At 37.0% G+C, this 17,467-nt stretch overlaps 2 protein-coding genes across 9 annotated transcripts in view; one reads left to right on the plus strand and one right to left on the minus strand.

Annotated features, from left to right (window-relative positions):
* The window catches only part of LOC100872550 (Myocardin-related transcription factor), a 272,225-nt gene extending 255,805 nt beyond the window's left edge, over positions 1–16,420 (minus strand). For 2 of the 4 annotated variants that reach the window (XM_086913362.1, XM_086913358.1), the window contains exon 1: positions 16,253–16,420. The gene's annotated coding sequence lies outside the window, so the exon portion shown is untranslated. The remainder of the gene's footprint in view (positions 1–16,252) is intronic. The other 2 variants (XM_086913363.1, XM_086913360.1) reach the window with 2 other exon arrangements.
* A 35-nt stretch (positions 16,421–16,455) lies between these two features.
* Positions 16,456–17,467, plus strand: LOC100869116 (uncharacterized). Of its 5 annotated transcripts, none has more exons than XM_086913375.1 (4): positions 16,456–16,573; positions 16,811–16,934; positions 17,002–17,163; positions 17,315–17,467. In XM_086913375.1, exons 2-4 carry the CDS (start codon positions 16,868–16,870, stop codon positions 17,359–17,361), a joined length of 276 nt encoding a protein of 91 aa, XP_086769501.1. In that variant the 5' UTR covers positions 16,456–16,573; positions 16,811–16,867; the 3' UTR covers positions 17,362–17,467. The 5 variants fall into 5 exon arrangements, with proteins under 5 accessions (XP_086769501.1, XP_086769499.1, XP_003695351.1 ...); XM_086913373.1 differs by having other exon boundaries at positions 16,469–16,573; positions 17,308–17,467; XM_003695303.4 differs by having other exon boundaries at positions 16,473–16,739; positions 17,308–17,467.

Here is a 17,467-nt window from a genome sequence, read left to right on the forward strand (position 1 = left end):
GTTAATTAGCGACACTTCTTGATTTTCTTCACGAACAAGCGTGTAGTTTATTTATATATATATATATATATCGTGGATGAAGTTTTCATTTGATAGATTTCGTTAGTGTACGAAAAAGAGAGACACGAAACGCTAGAATCACCATTACTTTTCGAAAAATAAATATTCCTCGATAACAACATAAACGGATCTTTGAAGCAATTCACTTTCTCCCTTACGTATCTGCCTACACACACACTTATATATATATATATACCAGCGTTTTTGTTTATGCGACAGCGTGCACCGCGCGTAATTATGCAAAAGTTTTCCATGGCTCCGTACACATGGCGGCAAAATATACGAGGACAAATTTACGGCGGCCCGTTTCGTAATTTGTAAATTCAAGAAAGTATCCGCTCCCAGCGTGCAACTCTTTTTCTCTTTCTCCCTCTCTCTTTTTTCTCTCTCTTTAAATACGATCCGGGGAGAGAGATTAAACGCGATACACTTAATACGCGGCCAGATAAATCAAACTGGTAATACGGACATTACACGTTCGCGGCCGCGTGACGGCTCACTTAAACAACATCGGCTAAATTTCATTCAGATTTAAGGAAATGGTGTGTTAAAGCGCGGTTAAAAGCTCGTTAAGAAGATTTGCAAATTAATTTTTCAACTCGATTCGTTTCCGTCAGCTTCCACAGAAATTAAACGTGCCATCCGTGAAATAATCCGAAACGCGACGCGATTTTAACGTTTACAATTTTGTTTTAAAATCATTCCAATTAAAAATTCCGTATATATCGTGGATCTTGTGATCCACTTGTATATTTGGTGTGCAATTGAAATGATTTTTGTCATTTGTAAAGGAGGTGTAATCAAAATGACGATGAATCGTCCGGATTAATTAAAGTTGACATTCTTTTGGTTTTTCTTAAGGAATCTTTTTATGGCTTGTAAAAAAGAAGACAAGAAATATACGAAAAGATTATTATTCTAATTACAACATGGAAAAATTATTCCTCTGTATACAGCGGACGAACGATGGCCTAACGGAAACCTTACGAAACCAAATTGAACAGGGATTCAATTAGGATAGTAGAGAAGAATTTGAAAGTTTCGCTTTCTTCCCTCTTCACGTTGAATGACCGACCTCGTTATGAAGTGTGCTTCACGATGTTGCAAACATATTTTAAGTATATTCGCGTGTATATAATTGTTCGCGTTTTAAAAAAAATTTTAATCCTAAAAGAAGCGAGAAATAGCATACAACGATCGTTTCAACGATTACAAATAATAAATTTCAATTTATGCTTCGTGCTTTATTAATTATTATTACACGAAAAAACTTAAATATATATATATATAAAAATACATAAAATATATCCAAGGTAAATTATGACAATGTCCATCCAGCGAGAAATTCCTCGGAAGATTTGTTTTACAGCACCCCGTGTATCGTGGAAAAATAAAGGCTAAAATATTACCGTATTAATTCTAACGGAAGTTTTCTCTCATTAGTGTCCACGTGCACACGCGACCGCCCGTTTCATATTTCCATATTGCGAAATCGTGCACCGAGTCGTGTATCGAGTCGAAATCCTTACGTCACGCCTCTCCTCGTCTCGCGAGATCTTTTCGATCCGGGTTAATATCTCGATCGGCGATATAACGGGTTTCATCGTCCGTGTGCAAGCGCGCGGATATTCAACCGAAGAAACGAAGACCGATCGAGGAGGGTTGGTTCGTCGGATCCTCCACCTGATCCAGCAACCCAACCCGTGCAACACGGTTTCCTCGCAAATTGCTCGTTCGTCCGTCACGATACATTTGTATCGCGTAACGTGGGCACACGCGCCATTTCATACTTGCATCGCCACCCACGCCTTACCCATCGAACGTAACGTGACCTCGTTCGCTGCTCGATTAATGCAAAAATGTTCGTGCACGCGCTACACCCATATTTCCGCCAATACTGTCATCGAGGAAATGATTTATTATTTATATCGCTTCGTTGTGTAAAATTTTTTAAATTGAACTTGGAATAATTTTAAAATTATTAAGATTCGATGAGGATTTTTTTTTTTTTTAAGACTAGTACGTTCGCAGAAATTAGATTTTTTTTTAAGAACAGGTAACCTTAAAGAGATAGTTTTAAGATAGTAAGATTAATTATCGATGAATAATTTGATCCATATAGATAGAAATTATTATGCTGTCTTATTCCGAACGAAGAGAAAAGAATTTTTCTTTTATTCTGGTTGTTCCACCAAGAGCTTGCAACCAAATCTATTCTCTCTAAGAATGTTTCGTTCGCCTTGAGGCAACCGAAATAGTGCAGACCTTGCCGGAGTCGTGAGCACGGCCTCGAAAAAACGAAATCCGCGAATAGCGATGGATGTGATACCGAATAAAGGAAACTGATTTTAGTTTGTAAAATTTGAAATTTTAGAATCCGCAATCGAAAAGAGATACCCCAAAAGATTTATTATCCTAAAGTGAAATTCTTCGCAAACGTTCCAAGTTTTTTTCCAATCGGATATATCTTTGATATATATATTTTCAACAAATTTTCTAATTTCGTCTCTGTTAATTCTAATACAGATAAAAATATAGAGAAAAAGTTATAATCGCTATAAAACACCAATGTCGGATCCCACGTGTTATCCGTAAAAAGCGAATTCTACGACACAACAAAAATAACTCTCCTTGTCGTCGCATCTATTATACCAAAAATTAATAATTCACCTCGCCACTTTGAACACGCGAAATCCTCTTGAAAACGATTTCAAGTTGGAAAGAAATATGATATAGAGAAAATAAAATCGACGAAGGCAGATCTCATCCACGAAACAAGCTTCTGTTATTATTAAAAAAAAAAAAGAAGGAAAGAAAAAAGTAAGAAAATTTTAAAGTAGTTTAAAAAATTAAAACTCATCATCGCAACGAATGTTGCACGGAATCATGGGAAACGATTACGAAGCGAATAGAAATATAAAATGCGAGAAATAAAATGGCGGTATCCGCGAAACGAGATTCCACGGAAGTAGCAGCCACCCCCGATGGCGGCGTGGAACAACGGCGCAAGGCGGTTTGTGTTTATATGGCCGTTTCAACGCCGGCGGAAATTTACAGCCGGCGATCGTAAAACCCAGGAGATGCATTTATACGTGCCGGATTTATATGTTTACAGCGTGCGCCGAAACCACGGGGCGAAAAGGGACTCCTGTCGAACAAGAAAGACGAGACAGAATTATGTATGGACCGAGTTTCATTTGCGCACAAAACCGAATCGTTCGGTTAACTTCGTGAGAATTCGAATGTAACGATACGCGCTGCTTCGAAGGAATTTCGATCGATCACCCGCTTCTTTATTCTTTCGAGTTTGCTTCGAGAAAGAAATTATTACCACGTTTATTTTCATTTTTAACATTTTAGTAGTGCGACTTGTAATCCTTTTGGAAAAGTTAAAAGTATTTGATTGTTGTAATGTTTCAAAAATATTGGGGCAATGTCGAGATAATTTTTATAATTTGAACATAGGTATTATAATTCGTATTATTGTCTCGTTGCTCTCGTAGAAAAAAGAAAAATCTGTTAATACAGAAAAATGGAATATTTATTCGTGTCTTTTTAAAGCATTACGTCAATTTTCCTCTGAAAATTTACTTATTATACAGAATAAATTTGTGTCGATGAGTATTTCCAAAATTCTTCGTATAATGTAAACGTGGTGAAAGTTACATCAAAATACCTGATTCGCAATAAACCATATTGAAGGTAAATAACGGGCCATACAATTAGAATTTTTATCTCAGAAGATGTCTCTTAAATTCACGCAACCTTGGAATCGCATTCTACATGGGGAGCCACACGACATTGATTAAAACCGAATCGAACACGAGATATTATTTAGGCGAGTTCCATTAAAAAGGGGTCGAACGGGCAAAATTAAACGGCTTGGTTGTTTATCGAGATCCTCCTAAAAGATGACGTCCTCCTAAATTTCGGATACAAATATCACTTAAAGACACCACGTCGACGTGATGTAACTGTTTTGGATTTCATTGCCAAACGATCGCACCAGAACGAACCGGCTCTCGTGACGATCCAATGGAACAATTAGGATCCTCTTCGACACCTTGACCTAGTCATGGAACGTCATTGACGTCACAACGCGGTCGTATGGTCAGTTCAGCTATGATTTATCTCTTTTTCTCTTTTTCCTCTTTTACCTGTCTTTTCTTTTTTTTCTATTTATTTATTTCGGATCGTCGTCTTTATTTTCGAAATTGATGGAATCGTGACGTCTTTAAGAATATAATAATAATCGCATGGATTTTTGGTTTATTATTATTGTCCGAGTGTCGATTCAATATTTTACGAATTCTTATAAAAATCTCTTTTAGACAGATTATTATGACACGTGTATAACGAGAAAAATACTTCGAATCTCAAAACTAATTTTCTTTTATATTGTTTTCGAAAGAGATGTATGTAACTCGAATGCATCTTTGACCATTTATGAAAAAAATTCTACAACATACTTAATAACCGAATTATAAAGTTTTTCCTTTCTTTTTATGTTTCCATTCTCTAGCGACGAAATGATGAAAAAAGCAAATTAGCGAAACTGACTACTCGAAACGACTTTGAAGAAAATTTAATCGCATTTCATATCGTTAACAATTTCAAAATCCCTCCTGGACACACATTGTCCAGATTCGTAAGAAAAAAGAAACTACTAAAAAAAAAAAAAAAAAAAAACACGAATAAAAAAGCAATTTCCAATTATCCTCTCTCCGTTCAATCTCTGTCCACCGACAAATTGGACGAGGCCGTCCGCTAATCCCATAAAGCCTAGGAACGGACAGCGCCATACCATCGGGCGAAATCGATTAGACGGGGGCCCTCTTTGAACCTGGTGTCGCGAGTAAACGAATGTCACCGCGGATGGAATCAGAGAAAACAAAGTCGTATCCTCGTAGAGTCGACGATAGAGTTCACGATAGGCTTTTAAACAGAAATCAAGAGAGACGAGCATGCGACGCGTGGCGCCGCTCGTGTAATCAAATTAGTTCAAAGTTATAAATAATGTAATTGGTTTGCCTCCTGGTGCGAGGCAAGCCGCGAGGAGATGGACAAGGGAGAGCCAAGTCTATCCGAAGAGAACGTGTCTCTCTCTCTTTAGGCCGAAAAGAAAGGAGAGAGAGAGAGAGAGAGGAGATCGTGGCCGATCGAAGACAAGGATAAAAAAAGAAACGCCTCGAGCTACCAGAGGAGAATAGAAGAGACGGAAGGTGGGGGGATACGAAACGAAACGAGAGAAACGTATAGATTAGAATTTTACGGTCGAACACGCCACGTGACACCTACGCCAACGTGACACGAGGGAGGATTAGGCTCGATCCAACCTTTTCATTCAGATTTCTTCTTCCTGAAGGAGAAGACCGAAATTCGGTGAATGAACTCGGATTAAACACGAATCGAAAGTCGGGTCGGTAATCTCGTTTTCGTGAAATCGTTCTTCGAGGCGTATAACCGAGAAGACTATTTCGAGGAAGGATCCTTATCCAAGGATTGAGGATTATTTTTTTTTCTTTTTTTTTTTTTTTTTTTTTTTTTAAGGTTTTCCTTTGTTACGAATCGAGCAATTGTGAATGGATTCTCGACGGGATTAACGCGGTTGTCGCATCGAAGAGATGCGACATAGTTGGCTGGCATGGGTTATTTTTAATTGCGGCTACGCCGTGGTACGACGGCTTCATCCGCCTCGCCAAGAATAAGCCGATAAAGTGTTTGGGCATCTTGTTTAATCATTCGGAATGGGATTTTCCCTTCGATCGATGGAACACGGAGTTTGATTTAAGATTTTCGTGAAAGAGAGAAAGAGAAACAGTATGTTTATTGCCCTTTTACCAGCCTGGATTGCACCCAGTCGTTAACATTGGATAACAAGCGTGATTAACGCTATATTAGTACTGTATTGGAAGAGGAATTAAGTAACCCTGTTCTTTATTTATACGACTTATACCACGAGAGATCTTTTTATTCTTTGAAACGAACATGTAAGAACTTAACAGGGAATAAAATTTCTTTCAGTATTATTTTGTCGAGTTCTCTTCACATGAGAGAAAAGAGACACAACACAACAATTCAACAAACGTTTCAGAGACTAGAACTCGAACTAAAAAATTCAATCATAAAATGTTTTGTAGGAATATTTTCTTTATTGATGAATCGATTGAATTATTGTTGACCATTAATAATTGAAAAGTCGCTTATGTCGATTCGCGCAAAAAGAAAGAAATGATTTCGAGGTTTGAAATTGGCTGTCATAAATAGGGGAAATTAGTGGCGGTAATTAGAATTCACTGTGGCGAATCAAAATTATTATCGTCCCGAAGACGTTTTCTAAACTTTGGGATGCGTTTTTTTTTTTTTTCGATTCGACTTTCAAACAATTTCGATCGTTCAATTAAATTGCTCGATTAACAAAGTTTTGGCCAAAGAATCGACCTCGAGAATCGATAAAATCATCCTCCACGTCTATTTGTCGAGAATTAAAGACGAATTGATTTGAAAGTAAAGTCTTTGTCTCGAAACTCTGCATTTTGTGAAGGGTTATTGATTTCTGAAATTCTTTAAATCCAAATTCATAGCTGGTCAATGTTAATATTTATTCAATGGTAAATTTTTTGAATTTCGAGAAGAGTTTCACTCGCTCCCTTAAGTTAAATTTAATCGAAATCAATTGCTTGCTCGTTAAATTTTTCAAAAAGAGTGCCGCTTCCTTAATAAAAACGTAATCGAAATCGACGATAAATTTTTCGATCTTCGATGAATTCAAATCAAAATTCGAGAACTGGAAAATTTCTTAAATTTCCTTGCTAAGAATGTAATCGAATATGCAACGCCTGTTACATATTCGACTACTCAATTTTTGCAGTTTTTTACATTTCGAGGGGAAAAATGTAAATATCGTTTCTTTAAGGCTTTACAATCCCTTTAATCGGCATTACGAAACAAGCCCTAAATCTGTCAGTGAATTCTAATCCAGACGTAGGCGTTGTCAAATGGCAACGACGAGCGCCTAAGCCGATGCTGGTCTGAGAATTCGGCTTAACTATTTCGGGTTCCCGTGCCGGCGATGCCTGTTTACGACGGTCTCGTGACCGATTTTTACGCGACGAAACAAAAGGAACACCTTTGCTTACCAACTATCGAGGTCGCATCTATCGAGCGGTCCCTTGTCGAGTTTCAAATTTCGCGCGCTTTTCTCGCGCCACCATTTAACCGAAAATGAATTTGACCATAAATAAAATAGAAAACCAACGCTTAAATAATAAAAGATTAATCCTTTGCTCTCAGTATTCCGAGTGTTTTTCCTCCAAAATTCTGGGAAAAAATTGAGAATTAATTTTCTCGAAATTGATATCGGAAGATTGTTATCATTCTTAAACTGCATACGCAACTACATTATTAGATAATACAATCTTCCTTTTCAATTTAATCAAAGAGAGAGTCAGTTTCGAAAGAAATTTTAGAAAGTTATTTATATAACTCGGAAAAAAGAAAAATACGTTACACACGCAAACAAATATATAAAGAGCAACATTAACAGCGAACCGTCAAGCGCGATTCTCCACCGGTCGAAATTCGAAAAGCACACGTTGGCGCGTTCCTTTCCACGCTACGTTATGGGACAAAGTAACGAGCCGAACACGAGTCGCGATTCGAGCAACTCGGCGTATTCCTGCGGCGCGAATTCCTGCGGCTCGGCCAATTTATCCAGCACACAGTGTGCGCGAAGCAAATAAAGCCTGGGCCCGGTTGAAAATTAATAATCCGGAGTATAAACGGTTGACGAAGGCGGGCAGGTGCTCGCCTCGAAAAGCCGCAGCAGCGCCTCGATTTTTGGAAATGCGTTCCAAAAAGCGCGGACCCCGAGCTTCGTCTTTATTTCGAGAATCAAGAATGTGATAACTCAACCACGCTGAAATAATTCATACGGAACACACCCGGTTACGCCATACCCACAGGGAATACGTAACGACCGAAATTCCTGCGCATTCGCCTAATACCAACCGGTTAAATTGCCGCATTCCGCCGCAAGCTGCGTGTTCGCGCTTTATCCGCGTTTTATGCAACTAAAAAAAAAGTCGTACGCTCGCCAAGGTGGAAGGTAATCGTTGATATCGTTTCTCTTCTTGATTTGTACTTAAATACTTTTTAGATGAAAATTAAGTTAACTAGCATTCTGAGAGATGGATTTTATATCAATGGAACGAATTTACCTATCCCCTTTTGATAATCTTTCGAGATTCGCGGACAATTGTACTCTTTCGAAGGAATCCTTTGCAACATACGTTGTATATAATTCAATTCAATTCTTCTCGTCTTTAAAATTTCTAATAAATGCAATTTGGTCTCGTTTAAAAAGATACTGGTTTTCGTAGGATCCTTCGAACAGGCAGCGTGGACCGATTTGACGAGTCATTAAGCGAAACGCGGCTGTGAACCGAGAGAGCGAGCGCATAAGTATTTGGCAAAAGCATCCCTGCCAAGTGGCGGTCTTATGTCTTCAACGGATACTTTTAACATAAACGTTTACCGTTTTCTGTTTTAATGATTCGAGACATTTGGCAGCGGATGACAGGTGCGAAGTCCGACTAGAGCTTGAATTAGAAACGAACGCGGACATCCAAACACGAGCAAAACTGTGTGTAGTTCCCTGTGCTGTAAAACCGTCCCGCCCCATAAATTTCATCTCCGTGCCACGCGAAATCGCCGATCGATTAAACGATTAACAATCGCGGTTAATCGTGGATTAATCTACTCGTTGAGCTTTCGCGCCTTCTTCCAATGGGTGGACAACGAATGATCTCGAATTATCGTTTATATATCCTTTAATCCTCGAATCGCCTGTCGTTAAATACTGATTTCACGTCACGAAAATTCCACTCGAGATTATAATACCGGCTAGGATAATCTTATCGATCTTTATTCGATCTTATCGAACACCTTATATCATACCAGAGGCGAGCAAGAAAGTCAAGCTAATTCGAAGCTAATATCGCCGATCTTTATCGAATCCTTCGGTTCACAACTTTTTTTCGTATCATCGGTTTGGAAAATTTATAGGGATGAAAACGTGTAGGCGAAGGACACGGTTTCGAAAGTTGTTTTGCTCGACACGTTTCAGACGTGTTTTTTACACAGTGAGCCCGATGCGAACCTTTTCACAAATATAAGAGAAAACGTTAAATAGGGAGTGAAACAGCCTTGAAAATATCTACGAGATACACACTGTTGAGAGCCAACAGTGATGGATTAATATCGAAAAACACCTGCCAAGAGATATTTAGCTCTTGTACTTAACGGTACGTTGAAAAGGAAGCACAAAAGTTTGAGCCGGGCAATATTAGATCCTAAATAGAGAGCGAAGAGATCCAATTCCATCTTCCGTCGTTTAGAACGCATTTGCCTTAGGTGTCGAATGAAATTTCACGCTTTGGGAAACGCTCGTGGACGAAAGGGTTAAATTGGTGGAAACGGAGACGGTCGCGAGGCGATTTTAATTACGTCGGAGAACGTCGGTTTTGTTATCTAATCATCGGCTTTTCCTCGCATCACGGATCGTGATGTACACCGTGTCGCACCTGTTGCTTAAATATATGCCGCGGTTCATAATAAATCCCGAAATGTTAGAAAACCGCTCGCTAATTATCCCCGGGGATACGTGTTTACTCGAATTCGTGGGATCTTGGATGATGAGATAAATAATTGGTATTGGCGTGTAATAAATATTTTTGCGTATGGAAAATTCGAATACAAATATCCAAGATAAATTACAACGTAATGAAGGAAAGTGTGTCTTTGTAAATTAAATTATCTCGTGGATAACATAACCTCTCGCAAATTACACACAGCGAGAAAAATTTCGATTAGAGAATTAAAAGAAGAAATATCATCACCGCGTCCCTCCTCATCGCCGATTACGTTAAAATTCATTCAATCATGAGCAAGGGAAAACTCGCACAACATCCTCCCCGATCTCCTGCTAAGACGAAGCTATCACGAAACGTTCCAACATTCGCTCGAAAACTTTAAAAATAATCTTCCGTCATTTTTTTAATCGGTTGAACCGGTGCCAAACCACGCGCCTGACAACAATCGAATCGAGAAGATTTCTTTCCTTTTCTTTCTTTCTTTTTTTTTTTTTTTTTTTTCGAAGATGTAATGATGGAACGAGCGAGAAGGAGAGGGAGAAGCGAAGCGTGAAGGCGAACAAAATTTTCGGCCGCCGTTTATCGCAACGCCGTTTCAATTTTGCCGGTCGGCGAAACTTGGCACGAAGTACAACTTCATTTTCGAGATCGGTAGCGGCGATAGCTTATTACACGCGACAAGGGGTTTTTACTCCGAGGCGCCAGACACGCCTCCCTTATTCCTCTCTCGCTTAGAGGAGGGAAGAGGAAAAATTCTTTTCTCGCTCGAAGAGTGTCGCGTTGTTAATAACGGGAGAGAAGGAGGGGAAAAGTGGATATCGGTGGGGAAGAGCGGTTGCGATAATCGGGGCGAAAGGAATAAAAATATTGTTTACGACAAGTACAAATTACCGATGGGACGGTTTCACAGATAAACTCGATGTGAATTCATTCGGTGCGAAATGGCGCGTCCGTGTAGCGGGGGATCGTAAAACAAGACGATAAGCGTGCTCGACGACAGGAATTATGATCTGTTTACCAGCGGGAGGATATCGATCTCGTTGCGGTTGCTTCACGCGAGGCGAAAGTTGGATTAATACCCGGGGAGACCCGTTTCAATGTGTTTCGATAAAAGTATGATTTATCTCGGGCCAACCGGCCAACGTGGACATCCTTGACTTCGTTATTATATTGGCGCGAAGTAGAAAATAAATGCAACCGCTGTTGCAACGGACGAACTTCTAAACGGTTTAAATTCATCTTAACACCTGATACTTGAATTACTTGGATTGCGTAAAACGATACGAGACCTCGAAATTTGTGCGAAAATTGTAATTTTATGTTACGCTTCTTGATCTGAATAATTAAATATGATAAATCTAACTTGCGATATAAATCGACAGATGGAAATCAATCGAATTCGATGATTTCCAAAATTACGTTACGTTTAAAGGATTCAAAGTGGAGGAATCGGATGGACGAAAAATCTTCGTTAAATTCGATGTCGGCAAGACGCATGCTCTCGTGCTGCCAACAAGATCTCTATCTTCATTATCCTCGATCCGAGAATACTAGACTCGCTCGCGTCTACTCGCAACGTTTCTAAGGAAGCTGTCCGCAGGATAACGCGAATTACGATTCAATGAGCGCATTGGCGAGCACCGAGGGTATCCGGTGCATTAAATCACGAAAATCGCGTGAGCTGCCAAAACGACAATAATATTCGTCGCTGGGCCGACCTACGCGTCTTGTACGCCTCTCGCATAATAATGCGCCAGGGTAATCTGTGCCAGCGTTGGCCACTGCCAGATTCGAAATATGCGAGCGATTAAACGCGAGGGCTTTGCGCCTCGATCGTGAAAATGGCAAAGGTTTTACACCTGGATGGAAAAGGATAACTGGATAAATCCTAAATTCGTAAGGAGACAGAGAGAGAGAAAAAATAGTGATAATTTTTTTTTTAAATGTTCCAATTTTGAAATATATCACGCAAAATAGATATATATACACGAATCAGACGCGCGATTAATGAAATTGAGACGAATTTGAAGATACGTGTGGAAGATTGGAGTGTAGGCAGAGGAAGTTCTTAATTGATAGGAGAACTATGATTAGCAGTACGGTCATATCTTACTTTGTAATGAAATGCAAGCAAGTGTAACGACGTCAATGGACTCTATCCAATTTCAACGAGTGAATACCTCTTTGATTACATTATGTTCTTAAGTTGTCACGGATACACGTGTGTGCATTAGCGGTGGAATAACCAGGTTGGTTAAGTTCCAGAATGTTTCGGTTCGGTAAGAGATGATTGGATAAGAATAATCTAGCGAAATCCATTCCTGTTTCCTTTAAAAAAACCGTAAAAATTAAAACTTAAAAGCGGATTGAATTACGCTCGGACAGAGTGTAATTACCTCGAATTAAATTCGATTGAACTCCTTCGATCGATTTACGAAGGAATCATAATGATCGAGACGAGAATGAATCCACGAGGATGAAATTTGTCACCGTCAACTAAAAAAAAAAAAAAAAAAAAAAGCAATTTCCAGTTCGAGTCATCAATCAGTCCGATCTAAATATTGCTAAGAACTCATTAAGCGCTTCCCCGCTTGTCACTGTTTTAGAGATAACTCAACTCAGCTCTCGTAGGTCGGTACCTGTTTTACCCTGGTATGTCCGCAGTTTGCTTGCCAACCCGCCGAAGACTATTTGTCCGGCTTGGATTCGCCTTGTTGAACCATGCATTCAAATTAATTAAACAAAGAGTCCGACCGTGCACTTACACGCTCCATATGTCATTCGCCCGATTACATTGTATTCCTGGTGGAAATAACACTTTTGCAACGGGAACACGCGAATTCTTGTTCTTCGTATTTCCCGCTACTTTTATACCAACATCTAGTGACATCTAGTAGCGTACGCGAGACACGTGTGCGTGTATCTAGGGAATGCGTGTTTTACGAAGACAAGGCAAGGGTATTTTTCCTTTTTTTTTTTTTAATTAGAAATATTACATCTCGCCACGAAGCAAAACGAAAAATGTTTAAGAAAAAAGAAAAAAGAAAAAAGTATTCCGAGGAAAGCCATTACCTGCTATCTAAATGCAAATTTTCATTCGTTTATAAGCAATGAAACTGCTATCATCTTAATATCATTAATGTAAAATATTTTATTTATATTGTACTTCTATATAAGAGAAATACAGGTTAATAATTTAGATAAGTGGCGGTTGATACGAAAACTTGTCTCGATGCATAATCTAACACGTAACTGGATTAAATACATTTCACCGTCACCCGGTAAATGTACAATATCTTGTTCGACAATGTGTCTACTTTTTTTTTTCTTTTTAAATAATTGGCAATTAACAAAGTATGCATAAAATAAATTAAATTTCTGAATTTAGATGATTATTTCCGATCGATAAACAAAACCTTCGCTCCTATCGTTACACGATTTCGATGCGAATTCTAAATGGAATGGTTCGCGTTAATTAATTTCGACTTCTTCTTCTTTTCAATATGTACAATTTTTAAATCTCGATCCCCGATAAACTGTATTATCTAATCTCGTTTCTTAATATTCTTTCATTTCTCGCAGATACGGATATCAATTTTATTGAATAGCAACGATATGGAGAGGAGGTAAGGTGGATCGGGAAATCGAATGGTCAGCAACAGGAGTAGATTTTATCAGGGAGGTGTTCGTGCAAGTGCGAACGCGACCGCGTGGCCACAGCCATGAATAAATATCGGCTTGGCGTAAACCTGTGTACACTAGTCCTATCCTATCTGTTGGAGGATCTTCGGGACAAGTTCAGGTTTTAAAGATCGCAGATAGGGGCGATCGATAAAATTTAATGCTTAAAAATAGCGGTTACCCTCGTTAAACAGCTTGTTAATCTTCGAGATAGACACAGTTTCCTTATATAAGCTGTAATGCTTTCATTGCATACGCAGATAATACGTATACGATAAGGCGTAACAGGTTGATAAAATATGACATGGCGGAACGATAATATTATTGTATTGTTGCAGTTATACGAATTCCATCCTTCTTAGATCGTTCATAAACGTCTAAAGCCTGAGAAGCAACGGGTCCTAGCCTAGAATGGCAAATCGTGTTATTCGTGTTAGAATTTACATTCGTTTAGAATTTTAGCATTTTAGTTCTCGATCGGATGAATTTCTAATAGATTGATTTGAATGAGATACACAATAAAAAGGAAGGAAATCAATGAACTTGAACAATCACGTTTCGACAAATTCGTTCGTTCGTTGACAGGTTTTGGTCTAAAAATAGAAGCTCCGTTATCAGTTCGAAAGTGAACTACCCAATGATCGATCGTCCCATTCTACTTCGAAATATTATAGATCGTCGTGTAAGTAATGCGATTTTCCTGACCGATGAGTCTGATCCTTTTACATTCCAACCCAAGAGGATAAAGCTATCTAAAATGATATTATAAACTTCACATCCTTCGTTGGGGCAATTGTTGAAAATTGAATCGGTACATATTTTTCGTAACTTTCGTCTTGAATTCCCCATGAAATTTTTAATCGCAACGCACAATATGCTTAATTACGTTATTAACGTACTAACAAATAATAATTTTTTAATCCACTCAACGTATATACACGTAAAAAAACTGTTTATGAGAGATGATCTAATACAATCCGATACGATAAATTCTTTCAAACGCAAAAAATTCGGAACAATCGAAATTCTCGAAGAGATCGTGCTTCTCGTTCCCGATATTCGATCGCATCCGAGCGCCACTATCGATCCTTTTTCGATTCCTCGAAGAGGGAGGCGCGATCTCGAGCACGCAAAAATCGAACGAAGTAAGGAAGACATAAAGGGAGGAAAGAATGGAAACTAAGGAGCCACGTGTGTGGTCCCGTCGGAGCACGTGTCGGCCGAGTACGGGAACGCGAGTTTTTACACGAGATTGGGGATCCGCTACTCGCTTTTTCCCGAGGAATGCCGAAATTCCGTGGCGCAGGCTAACTCGAAACGCGAGCCACGCTGGCCGAATCCAGAATTCGACGAGCGAGAGCACCGAGCAAGAAACAAGCTTGTAATTATCGCGAATCCCTCGCCCTCCACCCACCGCGATCCTCTCGAATCCAGCGAATCGATCACTGTCAATTCTTGCTTCTTTCTTTCGTCGAACTATTCGCATCGGGGAAAAAAACTAGCCAATTAAGCGATAGACGATTTATCGCGGTATACGATCTTTTTATTCTCGTTTTTTCTTACGTTTCTTTTTTTTTAATTATCTTCTTACGCGTTGTAATGTTTCGGTTTTTATTGTTATACTTTTACCGGAAAGGTATACCTGTTGCCATTTTGAGTCCTCGATAGTATTATTCCATTAAAAGAATCTTAATATTATTGTTAAGATTAAATTTTTGTCTTTAGAATTTTATATTGTGCAGATTGTAAATAACAGACTAATATGATATTCGAATTAATCTGACGATTGAAATCAAAATTAATTCAGAGTAAAAGATGTTTGTTAGTTATTTCAATGTATTATTATAAGTATATTATTATATGTATATTTGTATTTTGACAGTGAGCAAGAAAGAATATCAAATAGATTACTATTTTATCAATCGTTTTGTTATATCAATTATAATTTTCGATTTGTAAATTTTAACACGTATATCGACAAATATATGTGTGTGATAGAAAGATAAATGTTTACATACATATATATATATATACATATACATCGTATAGAATAATTGATAAAATATAAAATTAAATGTAAATAAAAACGAGAATAGTTATTTTAATTATATTTTATAAAGAATTATGTTTGTTGTTATGGCAATTTAAATAATATAAAATGAAAATGAAATTATAGAAAATAGGAAAATAATTATACGAAAAATAAAATATTTTACCACAAATAAAACAGACTTATATATATATATATGATTTTTCTCGAAAATAATCTACCAATGTGTATTTAGAAACATGTCGATCTAAAATATGTGTACAGTTATATATATACTGAAGAAAATATATAGAAACATTTATTCGAAATACTACACGTGGAGACATCTGTTAGGAGTTACAGTAACTATAAAAGTATCGAACCTTATCAATGTCTCGAAGCAACGTTCGTCAATGCGGGAGGCCCCAACTTAACCCCAAAATAGAGTAAACATTTAATAAAAATTACAAAGAAAAACTTATCAATAATATTTCTATTTAATTTCGATAAAAAATAAACGTAACACGTATACGAATAAATAATTTTAATCTTATTATTGAAAGAAAGTCTGAATGACATAATTGAAAGGATTATTTGTTCCGGATAGTTTCGATACGCCTATTTATAATTGACGAATTATGACTAATCTTATTCGAAAATACCGAATCAGAGAAAAATAGATATGCGAATGACATTTGAAAAAATAATAAATTCACTTTAGAAGATAAATATAAAAAGTCGTGCATAGGAACAAGGGTGTGCAATAACCATGCAAAGCGTTGAATATTTCGATATAAGATTTTTAATTTAGAAAGATTCTCGTACTCACCGAATTGTAGAGGCCCTTAAGGGCCTATGCTGTGGATTCCAACAAATTATATTCACTTCCTTTAACACTGAATACTAAAAACACTCTTCCGAATCACTTGTCACTAATTAAAGGCCTCACGATGCCAGCCATAACTGCCATTTGGCTCTCATTTACTACGCCAATCGCAAGATGGCAGAACGACGCAATGGAAATATACTTGTGAGTTTTCAACTAAGATTATATTTTCATTGACCGTATAGTTATTTGATTTTTCAATAAAATATTATTCAATTATTTTCTGGAAGAAATTTAATAATTATATGAAATAAACATAAAACTGTAATTAAAATATACTGTAATTAATATAATTAATCAAAATATATATATAATAATATTTTTTTCGACATATATATAAATTAATAATTATTATTTTGAGTAATAAAACTAAAAATTTCCAAAATAATTTAATTTAAATGAATATAATTTTGATGGTTTTAATCAATAAGTAATTAATTTATTAGTTTTTATAACTTTGTAACTTTGTAAGTTTAAATTAACCGCGTTGTAACTTTATAGATTCGTACTAGTTGTCGTACTGTGACTGTGCGCGAGAGGTTATATAAATTATAAAAAATGGTGAAAATTTTGAGAAAAGTGATATTTTTAGACGACTTAAAACCGATATATCATAAACCTTTCTGTATGTTTTAATAACAAATATCTAATAAATATCATACATGTATAATAATGTATAATTAATGTGATAGGGGAGAAGACAGCATTACTATGGGAAAAGTTTAAAGAAGCTAACCCTATATTAGGACTATTTGCACCTATTGCTGCAGTAGTAATTCCCACTTTAGGTGGAATAATATTTTATAACAAACTTCATGACAATCCTATTCCAAAATATTATGAGTATATTGTTAGTGAGTATTTAATGTTTATTTACAATTAATTACATTCTTATATAAGTGTTTATATATAGTGTAATGCTAACATAATTTAACTTCAAATTATATTAATTTTTTTAAACCATTGTAATATGAAATTTTATACTTATTAAATTTCAGTTTACAGACCTGACGATCCAAGAGTTCCGCATATTAGAAAAGATAATACATTGAAAATAGGAAAATTATTTGAAATGGATACAATACATATGCCACATTAGTTGTATGTTGCTTGAATAATATAGTAAATAAAAATCTGTTATTAAGTAAAATCATCATA

The sequence above is a fragment of the Apis florea genome, unplaced genomic scaffold (assembly GCF_048593485.1).
Source record: "Apis florea isolate Af1SG1 unplaced genomic scaffold, ASM4859348v1 contig_3496_pilon, whole genome shotgun sequence".
Classification (NCBI taxonomy): Eukaryota; Metazoa; Arthropoda; class Insecta; order Hymenoptera; family Apidae; genus Apis; species Apis florea.